The sequence below is a fragment of the Nanorana parkeri genome, unplaced genomic scaffold (assembly GCF_000935625.1).
Source record: "Nanorana parkeri isolate BGI_ZX_2015 unplaced genomic scaffold, ASM93562v1 scaffold2934, whole genome shotgun sequence".
Lineage (NCBI taxonomy): Eukaryota > Metazoa > Chordata > Amphibia > Anura > Dicroglossidae > Nanorana > Nanorana parkeri.
The window spans coordinates 57,415-69,674 of NW_017309202.1; the positions used below are offsets into that span (position 1 = coordinate 57,415).

Genomic DNA, 12,260 nt, shown 5'->3' on the forward strand with positions numbered 1-12,260 from the left:
GAAGCTCACAGACTGTCGGAGGGCTCTCCTTACAGGCTGTAATCGGCAATCTGTCCCCACTGACACAGATCACTGCAGCCTGATTGTAGAAGGCACTGTTTAGGCACAATTACCATTTCTAACTTAACGTACAGTACAGAGGTCAGTAACTTAACGCACAGAGGTCAGCAGTGTAAGGCAGAAAGAACAGGACTTACAGTGCATATAGCTGATCTGCACTCTTCCATTCCTGGTGCTGGTACTGGCGCTGGGGAAGGGGGTACAGAGATGTGTTCTTCAGGTCCCGCGCTACAAAAACGTCCAGCCGGCCAATAGCAGCTGCAGTCTTCCTCCAGCCTATGGCAGATGAGTTGAGCGGGGGAAGCTGCAGGTGGCCGGAGTGAAGGGAAGACCGACGAACTGATTCTTCTCCTCCTCGGTCGCTCTGTAGCCGCAGCGGCCGAGGAGAAGAAAAATCAGTGCAGCCGTCTACCCTTCACTCCGGCCACAGAAGACAACTGAAGCTCTCGATCGGCACCGCAGAAGCAGCGGTAGTTTGGCAGCTGCCCCTCCCCAGATGAATTTCCACTCGCCCTCACGCAGTTTTCACTCGCCAATTGCGGGTGGAAATTTCGAGCCCTGCAGTACATTATATACATATGTAAAGCACAGCGCCCATTGGTTGCTTGGACACAGATGGAGGTTCTGTGGGCGGGCGAACGGACCAAATCATTTGCCCCGTTTTCTGCGAACATCTTGGGTTCAGGTTGAACTCATGGTTGACCTGAACCATGCACCTCATACTAAGGGATTCCTTAGTAGGGATGAGGTAGAGGATTCCAAGACAAACGCTACACTGTAGAAGGCACTGTTTAGGCACAATTACCATTTCTAGGTGCTCCATATAACATAGCAAAGCTTCACTTTTTAAGTTCAGCTGCACTTAAAATTCTTGTTGCCCCCCCAACCCCCCACCACCACCATCTCCTCCGCAGAAACTTCCAGGTCTCGAAGATACAATCCAGAAATGTCATCATCCCAGACACCCAGATCCGTTCCAGGTATGAAGGAGGCAGAGTGTTCTTTGCATGGCACAAGCAACACACCGTGTACACAAAAAAGTAGAACATTGCCAGAGGCCCAAGGAGCCATTCTTTTGGCAGAAGACACTTTGTATGTCTCCTCTGCCAGCAAAAACTCTACTTTGTAGCAGCCTTTTAATTTTTGGGGTTTATTAAAGGAGAAGTATGATGGGGGGGGTGCTTTCCACTCACCTCATAGTTCTAGCCGACCCGTGACAATGAGACTGTCACAGGTCGGCTCAGTAGATCGGGAGGTGAGCGAACACATACCGGCGTTCGCTCACCTCTCGATCCTGTCACGGCTCTCTGCCGTGACAGGGGAGGGGCTGGATTCCCCGCTCCGATCCGCCAGCGCTGACTGGCGGAACGGACGGGGCGGGTACTGCTGGCTCTGCCTGTAGAGAGGCAGAGCCAGCTGTCACTCACGCAGCTGGGTGGATCTCGACATCGATGTCGGGATCCGCTCCGGCTGCGGCGTCTCAGTATACCGCGAGCTGCAGCTCCCTATATACTGAGCTTAGGGTGACGGGAGGACGCTAGTTTGTGTCCTCCCGTTACCCTAAGGAGAACTATGGGGAAAAGCCCTGACCGCATAGTTCTCCTTTAAATCTTTAAAGAGGACCTTCACCCCCTTTCACAATAATACACATCGGCATACGGCTCTGCATGCTGCAACCATCTCATAGTAGACACGTGAAATCCTTTTCCATTACTTACCTTTACTGGCTTCCCACTTCCTGCTCTTCCTAGGCGCTGGTGACGTAGCCAGGGCCTCACAGATGCCCCCTGGGAAGACTCCATCACCGCCATCTTCCTAGGAGATCTCCGGTCCTAAAGATTTCAGATGATTATAATGTGGTATGGTGCATCCTTTTGGTTCAGATCAAGTGTGGTATCTCTTCTCATCAGTGTTCAGGAGAGAAAATGTGCTGCTGTTCTGGCCTTACCATAGGGATGGCTGGCTGCAGAGTACCCTGCCTGAGCTGACGGGGATCCCAAAGGGTTCTGGTCGTGGGATGGAACCCAACAGTAGCGTCCACTCACATAAGAGTGGGGGTCGGGAGTACTTCCCTGGTGGGCCCAGTGGCTCCTGGTTTGAATGGGTCTACCTAATCTGGTCAAGCCAGGGAGCCTGCGGTGTCAAGTTCCCCCAGGGAGTGGTGCCCTGAGGGTGCCTCAGTAGCACTCTGGGTTTGCAACCCCACCGTGTGAATGGCACATACACCACTAGCTTTTTTTCTGCACATCGCCTCTTGGACTAGGCCTTTTGGCTAAGACCAGGGCAAATTTTTATATTGGACTGAAGGCCTAGTCAATGTAATTGACAATGGCGCCTATTTATTTTTTCTCCACTTGTCTGCGCACTTTGCATTTTTATGCGTGTTTTTCACTTCACAGGATGGAGGGTTGCGGCTCTAAAGGCCTGCCCTGAAGTCTAGGGGGAGGACGTGTGCCCATAAGGTTACTTCCTCCCCTAAACTTGGGGTTCTCTCTTCAGGAGAGCCCCCAACCTAGTACTCAGTGGTCTGCTTCATCTGTCTATAAGAATGGGTCCACCTGGTTTTGGCCAGGAGGACACGAGTTTCTTTCCACTGTCAGGAATCTTGTGCTCAGGGAAGGGCCCCATTTCTTTGGGAGATGGACCAGTTGACGCACCCTAGTGCACTTTTGTTGTGTGTGTTTCACATGCACTTTGTTTACTGTGGTGTTCAGTTTTGGTGCACGCACCATGCACTGTGTGAAACAAGGCGCATGATGCCATGCACCTCATCTCGCGCATGCGCCGTATGGCATTATGAGTAGTGATGGGCCGAACACCCCCGTATTCGGTTCGAATTCGAACCGCGCATAGGCCTGGTAGGGCCGGAAAAGGGAGGGAGTGAGCGAGCGCCCCCCGTTCCCCTTATACAAGACCACTTGCCCTAGGCAAGGGCAAGGGGCACCCAGATGCCTCCCTCCTTGTGAATGAGTAAGGGGTACTTGTATCCCTACCCATGCACTAAAGGGTTAAAAAAAAGTCCAGACTTTTGATAAATTCCTTTTATTTGTTAAAAAAAAACCAAAGATATGTTTTTGACAAGTTTTTTATTTAAAAAAAATTGATCCACCGACGTAATCCAGGGTCCACGACAACGACGACTTGACGAAACAAAAAATAAAACAATTAAAAAAAAACGAACACCCGCCGCATAATGGCATTTTGACAGATGCCAGCAAAACATAAACATTTGCGCGGAGCTAGCGGTAACAGCCAGCTCCGCCCCAACGGTGTCATTTTATGTCATCTGATAGGTGAGCCATGATTGGGCAAAGTCATCATGACTTTGCCCAATCATGGCTCTTAAGGCGCCCATACACTGCTCGATTCTCGTACGAGAAGACCATCGCAAAAGTCTTGCGATGGTCGTAAGGTGTATGGGCACCTTTACAGTACTGTACTGAGTACTGAGCCCTGATTGGGCAAAGTCTTGCATCTGACCTGTGGTCAGGTGCAAGCTTTTAGCCAATTAGGGCTTCACAAGCATTGCCTTGTCGGGCGTTCAGCGGTCGCACAGACCGCCGCACCCCCTTATAGTTCCTGTGTTGGGCGAACACACGAACTAGCGATGTTCGAGTCGAAATCACGTTCGAGTCGAACATCCGGCCCAACCCTTATTACGAGATCTCATCTCTCCCCCGAGATCTCATGAGAATTCGGGGGGTGTCTAGCTTGCTTCCATTGCTATCGGTGTGATTAATTGGGGTCAGTATATCAGAACCAATTTGCTCGTCACCACACAAGAGCAGAAGAATTGCTCCTTGATGAAGTTTATACATTGGCGCTGCGTCAGTCTGCTGTAAACAATACTTCACACACGAGCTTTCTGTTGATTTTAGACTTGAAAGGACTCGTGTTTATATATCATATCGTATGTAAACTTTGTAGTCAGAAATACTTTCTCTGACGTTTATTTTTCGCCTGCGTGTTCCGAGATAATAAAACACAGATAAACGAAATCCAAATCAAAGCCGCGGTATCAAAAGAGCTGAATTCCCGGCGGCTGATAAAATGCTGCCGGTGATTTCCACGCCCAAAAGTATCAACACAAAAGAGTGAAAGTGTTACATAGTAACTGGTTCCTGTGACATCTTGTAACAAGCTCTCCGTGTTACAAGATGGTGTCTCACAAGGTTGCAGCCAATCTGCACTCCTCCTCCCCTATTTAGGACTTCCTCACTTGTTGCTCTTGGTGCGAGCATTAAAGGTGGCCATACACTGTGCAACCCTCGCAAGACTTTTGTCTTGCAAAGGGTTGTAAAGTCATTTTAAAAACGTACGATCTGCCCATCTTGGACAGGCAGACAGTACTTGCGATCATCGCAAGCCGCCCCCCTAAGGGGCGGGCTTCAGATGACTGCCATGAGGGGCGGGCTTCCGATCACTGCGCGCGTGCGCACACCGGCCCGTTCGGCAGTTGTCGAACAAGCAGGCCACTAACCCGCCGAGAATCGTACGATTCCCGGCGGGGTTTCCAGCCTGCTTGTTTGACGGAAGACGTGCGACCGTACAGTAGAAACGGCCATTAGTTCCTCTCTCCCTGTGACCAACATCCCAGATATCCCTCCTGTCTGTGACTCCAACCCGCTCCGCCAAGCCCGGAGCTCACGTACCCTAGTACCCTGGTCCCCAGACCGTGACATGACCCTTGTAGACATAGTTCTAAAGTCACCTTGAAATGTGGTCAATGTTCACACTGTAAATATATTAATACTCAACAAATGTTGACTTTTTGTAGTTGTATGAAATGCAGAATGAAACACTTTGTTCCTGCCAAGTAATTGGGTTGGTTTATCTTGGCAGTTCAAAGTGGACCTGTTTTCATATCTCCATTTGTTGGTTTGTGGTGGTTTATGTGCTTTGCTTCTTCTCTGTTGCCACCTTGGTTCCTGTGCGGACTCTGGACTGCGGCGGATCTGCAGACTTCGTGCCTGGGTTCTCCTCTTAGTTTGCTGTGTCACCTCATTCTTCGCAGCCTCCAGCCTCCTGATTATGCAGCCTCCAGCGCCTCTGCCTGATTGTGTTCAGCCTGGCCCGGCCGGATTGCCATTGGGTATACTGAGGCGATCTGGGCGGGCCAAGCCTATTTTCAGTGGTGGGCCTGGAGCTGGCGCTCCAGTAGCTCCTATGTTAATCCGGCCCTGCCCGGGGCGCAGAGTTTAAGTGACAGCTGGTCTTTACCATAACTTCTAATGGTGAGGATGGGTCAGGAGCCCTAGTGATCCTGTTTTTCTTTGCTGCAAACTGCCACCAGGTTGCGGCCCTCAGAATTGCCCCACCAAGAGGGGGGTGACTGAAATGCTACATTGTGGAGACTGCTCACAAGTCAGGGAGCGACAGAGTAGTCAGGTCCAGGCCGCGGTTGTGGCAGGCAGGAGAGTAGTCAGGTTGATGGAGATGGTAAAGGGGAGGCAAGCAGAAGAGTAGTCACGTCAATCTGGGTTTGCAATGGGCAGGCAATAAATTCCGTATTATAACTCTCTGACAGTCTAGGATAGCTGGCAAGAAATTACAGCACCGGCAACCTGAAGGAAAGGGTTTAAATACCTTCCAAGATGGTGAGCAAGCCCAGCCACAGGGATACGCGCTTTTGGCATGCTAACACATGCTAACTGGTGCTTACGAGCACGACCAACCATAGCCAAAACGTCATGAGCTAATACACGTGGGCACAACACACAACACATGAGCATGACGGGCCATGCCCTGGCCATGCATACATGGATCTTGCAGGAGCTTTATTCAACAGCAGTAGGATTGGTGAAAGCTCACGTGTTTGTGAAGCTCCAACACCCCCCAGATCCTCGTGTATTTAATCTTTTCCCCTCTGTTCACCTCCAATGTCTCATCTTCTTCCTCCTTCCCCCAAAGACAAAGTCATAGGAAGTTGGGAAGTTGTGTGTCCAGGTGCTCACTGCTGACCTTTGCCTCTCCTACCAATATATGAATCATGTATATGGTTCACCTTCATCATCTCCACCTCTGCTGGTAGCACTATATGTAGACGCATCTGGAAGGACAAAGGTTTAGCAGTGTCCTCCTCAGAAACATACATCTCAGACGTCTGGTGGACTTCTAGCTCTTGGGAGTCTTTATACAGCCCAACTGTCCCCTCAGTAACAACATCTTGCAGCTGGACTGGATGCTGGAACAAATACCCCTTATCAAAGGTGGAGCTTGCCAGTAAGTGCTGTGTTTGGAAGCCTAGGGAGAAGAATGCATGGTGCCCTAGTTGTATGGCACAGAAGACCAAAACCACATCATGTAGTTGAAAATCTAAGATGAACCTTGTTGATGAATGAGACTAAGGGCCCATTCACACCTCCTGACCAGACCAGATTGTTTCTGGACCTAAAATGCATCCCAATGTTTCCCTATGCTCTTCTTGGCCTCTGTTCACACCAGTGGCGTAACCAGAGTTCTGGGCGCCCGGGGCAGAAATTTCCCCCCCCCCCATTATATAAACAACCACTGGAACTGTACCCTGCACCTCATATGGAATGCACCGGAACGCGCACAAACGCACCGGAATGCAAAGGGAAATGATCTCATCACCTATGAACTTCCTGCTTCTGTGGAGAGAGAGATTTATGAAGATAGGAACCATGATGGTTGAAGTGGACAGCTAATTCTTTGTAGAACTTGTGGGAGCCTGCCCAGAACTGTATGATCCGAGGCATGGGCAATATAAGAACAATGGGAAGATAGACAAGTGGAGAGTCATTGCTGCCCAGGTTGTCCCTGGCTATGATCATTTGAGCAGCTCTGAAAAAAACATCTGTGGTCTCTTATGTGCAAGCATTGGGCTGCTCATTTCCTGGCTATCTGTAGGTCTTGCAGAGGTCCCCCAGCGAGGCCTAAAATTGAACGCGGCAAAACCCACCGCAGTGTGTTCCAGATCTGGCCCACAAAATGGCGTGAACTTGCCCGCAGTTCCAGTGCATTCCAGACCAGACAAAATTAGACTTGCAGTATTTTTTTTGGTCTGGTCTAGAACTGGTATGAACAGAGACCAGAAATAGCATAGGGATACATCAGGATGCATTTTGGGTCTGGAAACAGTCTGGTCTGGTCTGGAGATGATCTGGGTGTGGTGTGAATGGGCTCTAAAACTCAATCTAAACTCAAAAACTCTTCCGCTGTAGCTATAGAGGAACCAATGGTTGCGCCCCAGGCTGGACTTTGGGTCATGGGAGTACATTAGTGAATGTACTCCTTTCGCCCAAAAGAGGACTAAAGCCCCCCAAAAAAGGTTTAGTTCTCCTTTAATGCTTACAAAAACAGATGTTATTGCGGTCATGCAGGGTGTCTAAATACGACTGTGCAGTCCAATGGGAACCAGATTTCACTGATGGAGGAAGGTATTCTAAGGCTGGGTTCACACCTAGGCGTATTGAATATGCGCGTTTGTCGATTCGCGGTTAAAAAAAAACGCGCAACAAACGCGCGTTTCCGTAGGCTACTTGGCTGTATCCCAATGGAAACGCGAGACCAAAACGCCCCAAAGAAGTACATGTACTTCTTTGGGCGGAGGCCGTTTTGTATCGCGTTCCGACGGGCGGAAATACGGCAAGGTGTGAACCAGACCCATTGAATACAATGGGAATTAGATGTTTGAGCGTTTTGTAGAGCGTTCGTCGAGCGTTGAACGCGCTACAAAACGTTCAGGTGTGAACCAGGCCTAAGACGTTTATGAGCAAGCATCATTGACATGGCTGTAAAGAGATAAAGACTCTAATTGGCTTTAGAATACGGGGGGGAAATTCAGTAGATCTACCAAGCTAACAAGAACCCTCATAAGACGATTTTTCTCTTTCAGCCTCTACAATAATCGGCAAAGATATATTCTTTATTTCTTTCATTTCCTGCGGTAAAGCCTATGGTGCTGTCATTGGCTGACAAACACATAGTAGAGTTGGTATGACCCAGCCCGAAGTGTTTTCCTTCATCGAGATAAATTCCAAAAAATCCAGAACAAACATCAGAAGAAACCATTGCAAGAAGAGGGGGGTAGATAACTCATTTGCCAATCAGCCATTGTTCCATGTGTGCCATTCTTTATCTGGACTTCTCTGATAAGACTTGGCATGCCGACTATTTGACAAATACGCCTTCAGATCTACCCTTCTAAATAATGGTTTAGTCCAGGCTAATAAAAGAAGCGCTGGCAGTCCTAAGCCAAACTCAGCGGATACCAGAGACAGTGAGTATGATCTTTACTTTCCCATAATTCATTATCCAACCACATTCTGAGTAAGTTAAATGTTTTTCTCCATGAACGAGCTGCATGGCCTGTTATTGGGTTGTGTCCATTGTCAGCCCTTAGTCATGAACTGCAGACCCTTCAGGGCGCCCTTCGTCAGGTACAGTAACAGCCGAGCCGTCTCCAAAGCTTCCCATTATAATTAGCTGCCCAACAGAAAGGTATCACTTCGGCCCCGTTCACATCTGTACACAATGATCCGAAGAGTATTATTGGGCATCCGAAAATACTTTTTTAGACCTCTTTTTAAAGAGGAACTCCAGGAATCCAAGAAGTTAACCCTTGCAGTGAGCCTACCCCCTCCCTGCCCATTTTGATCTGGGGGGGGGCACAAATAAAAGTATAAACCTGATTCCCGGGTCCCCCCCAGCCTCCTCTCCCTCCAGGCTCTGGCGGTCTAAGAACCGCTGATGTCATCATGTCTAATGCAGGTTCACTTGCATTAGACATCATGGGCACGTCAAGTCATCTACTGAGGACACTGAAGGACACACCACAGCCAGAGCGGAGTCCTAGAGAGGTGAGTGCTGACAGCCGCAGGACAGAGAATCATGTGAGTATATCTTCTGTATTCTGAAGCAGATAACCCTTGCAGTGCGGAGGTAGCACCGCGGCGAGGGTTAACGGTTTAAATAACTGTACTACAGCTTCTCACTATTCTCCGGAATCCCATCCATTGTCAGTCCTAGCTCGGTGGGTTTCCCCCTCCAGGGAAAACTGGGGAATCTCTATAGCTCTACATAGTCCTAGGCCTGGTCCTGTCCTTCCCATGGACCAGCCTATGTTCAAGAATCAGTCTTCCTCCGGAGACTCTGCAAACAGTCTTAGACTTCTGCTCTCCTGTACTCTCTCCTGAACGGAATGCCCGTCCCCTCTCGGTCGCCCCCTATAAATCAGCTCTCCTGGGACACAGAGTCTCCCCAGGCCAGAGCTACATCTATCTCTAGGGCCCCAATGGCCCACGGGCCGGACTTTGGACATGACTGCATTAGTGAAAACACCTCCGATCTCTGGTACGTTATGTTCTGATGTCAGATGATCATTTCCTGCCGCCGGTTGATAATGACGATATTTCTTCCAGTTCAATCTTCAGCAAGTTTGGTTCGGCCATTTCTCTTGAACAATTCAGCTGAACAGTATGAAGCTCCTCCTGTTCCTTGCCGTTTGCCTGGGCTTGTGTTACGCCTCCGAGGGGAAGGTTTATACTAACTGCGAGTTGTACAGAATCTTCCAGCAGACTGGGCTGGCCGGATACCGCGGACATAGCGCCGCTAACTGTAAGTGATGCTGCAGTCTGGTCACTGATAGTCGGTGAAGGTAGATAGACCACACCAGGCCAACCATAGCGATGCTGCAGCTTTAATGCTGAACCTAGAAGGCCTGACCTGAGGTTGGAGCATGCAGTATATTTTCACATATTGACACCATTTCATTGGGACCATTTTTTGGACTACCCCGGGTCTACTGACAAATGAGCACCCCAGGACTTCTACTTAGTGCCTCAGATCTTCTAATGAGTGCCCCGGGTCTTCTACTGAGTGCCCCAGGTCTTCTAATGAGTGCCCCAGGTCTCCTATTGAGTGTCCCAGGTCTTCTAATGAGTGCCCCAGGTCTCCTATTGAGTGCCCCAGGTCTCCTACTGAGTGCCTCAGGTCTCCTACTGAGTGCCTCAGGTCCCCTACTGAGTGCCCCAGGTCTTCTATTGAGTGCCCCAGGTCTTCTATTGAGTGCCCCAGGTCTTCTATTGAGTGCCCCAGGTCTTCTACTGAGTGTCCCAGGTCTCCTATTGAGTACCCCAGGTCTCCTATTGAGTACCCCAGGTCTCCTATTGAGTGCCCCAGGTCTCCTATTGAGTACCCCAGGTCTCCTATTGAGTACCCCAGGTCTCCTATTGAGTACCCCAGGTCTCCTATTGAGTACCCCAGGTCTCCTATTGAGTACCCCAGGTCTCCTATTGAGTACCCCAGGTCTCCTATTGAGTACCCCAGGTCTCCTATTGAGTACCCCAGGTCTCCTATTGAGTACCCCAGGTCTCCTATTGAGTGCCCCAGGTCTCCTGTTGAGTGCCCCAGGTCTTCTACTGAGTGCCCCAGGTCTTCTAATGAGTGCCCCAGGTCTCCTACTGAGTGCCCCAGGTATCCTATTGAGTGCCCCAGGTATCCTATTGAGTGCCCCAGGTATCCTAGTGAGTGTCCCAGGTATCCTATTGAGTGCCCCAGGTCTCCTGTTGAGTGCCCCAGGTCTTCTACTGAGTGCCCCGGGTCTTGTACTGAGTGCCCCGGGTCTTCTACTGAGTGCCCCGGGGCTTCTAATGAGTGCCCCGGGTCTTCTAATGAGTGCCCCAGGTCTTGTACTGAGTGCCCCAGGTCTTGTACTGAGTGCCCCAGGTCTTGTACTGAGTGCCCCAGGTCTCCTACTGAGTGCCCTGGGTCTTCTACTGAGTGCCCCAGGTCTTCTACTGAGTGCCCCAGGACTTCTACTGAGTGCCCCAGGTCTTCTACTGAGTGCCCCAGGTCTTCTACTGAGTGCCCCAGGACTTCTACTGAGTGCCCCAGGACTTCTACTGAGTGCCCCAGGTCTTCTACTGAGTGCCCCAGGTCTTGTACTGAGTGCCCCGGGTCTTCTACTGAGTGCCCCGGGTCTTCTACTGAGTGTCCCAGGTCTTCTACTGAGTGCCCCGGGTCTTCTAATGAGTGCCCCAGGTCTTCTACTGAGTGCCCCGGGTCTTCTACTGAGTGCCCCAGGTCTTCTACTGAGTGTCCCAGGTCTTCTAACTCTGCTCTTTGCACCTTCACACATGTTTTGAAGATATTCCTTTTCGACATCTTTTCTTCTCCTCCTTCTTCTCCTTCACCATGACGATGGTCTTCGTTGTGATCGTACTTTTCTATCATCTGACAGGGATTTGCCTCGCCTATTATGAAAGCCGTTACAACACTGCAGCTGTGAACAACAACGGGCCGAGCCGTGACTACGGAATCTTCCAGATCAACAGCAAATGGTGGTGCAACGACGGGAAGACTGCCGGCGCTGCAAACGCATGTGGGATTAGCTGTCAGAGTAAGTACACCTAAATACACAGACAAAACGCAGGATAGTTATTTCTGTCCAACCAGTTCTGAGAGATATTTGCATAACTCCTCCCAAAAGCCAGCCCACTACTTGCATCAGGGCTGAGGGCTCTTAAATGGAATACTGAGGCAGGGTGCTGTGATGCTTTCAGGAAGCCCCTCCCACCAGCCTCTGGGAAGTGGAGTGATGACATCGGAAAATATGTATTTTGAAATGTCATTAATATGTTGATGAGGAGGAGGGGAGGAGCCAGGGAAAATATAAGCAGAACCGAAAACTTGAAACTTCAGCTTTAATGCATAAAAATGATTCCCACCCCCGATATAAGACGCGTCTCCCGGACTACACGTCCACAACGCAGGTTCTGACCCGGAATTCATTCTTTTGTCATTCAGGTCTTCTCAACGACAACATCTACGATGACATTGAATGCGCCAAGAGAGTGGTGAGAGATCCCAACGGCATCTCGGCCTGGTAAGTGATGGCGGAGAAAATCTCCCAACAGCAGAAGGGAGCCAGAAATGTGACCGTTCTCATGCTCACGAATGTATATTTTACTATTTTTTAAAACTTTTCTTTACATTTTTATTTTACCTATTTAGTTATATCGAGCCGTCGTCATTGTGAATTAATCTCACTATTGCTGCTTGATAAATGAATCTATTTTTAGTTATTATTAGGCTGCTTCAAACTTAAAGGAGAACTATGGGGTCAGGGCTTTCCCCCATAGTTCTCCTTAGGGTAACGGGAGGACACAAACTAGCGTCCTCCCGTCACCCTAGGCTCAGTATATAGGGAGCTGCAGCTCGCGGTATACTGAGACCGC

General features: G+C 49.7%; 1 protein-coding gene across 1 annotated transcript in view; it reads left to right on the plus strand.

The window, feature by feature from the left end:
- The first annotated feature begins 9,500 nt into the window (after positions 1 to 9,500).
- LOC108802541 (lysozyme C-1-like) overlaps positions 9,501 to 12,260 on the plus strand; it is a 4,441-nt gene continuing 1,681 nt past the window's right edge. The window contains exons 1-3 of the mRNA XM_018574404.1: positions 9,501 to 9,639; positions 11,264 to 11,422; positions 11,830 to 11,908. Coding sequence (XP_018429906.1) covers positions 9,501 to 9,639; positions 11,264 to 11,422; positions 11,830 to 11,908 — 377 coding nt within the window. The remainder of the gene's footprint in view (positions 9,640 to 11,263; positions 11,423 to 11,829; positions 11,909 to 12,260) is intronic.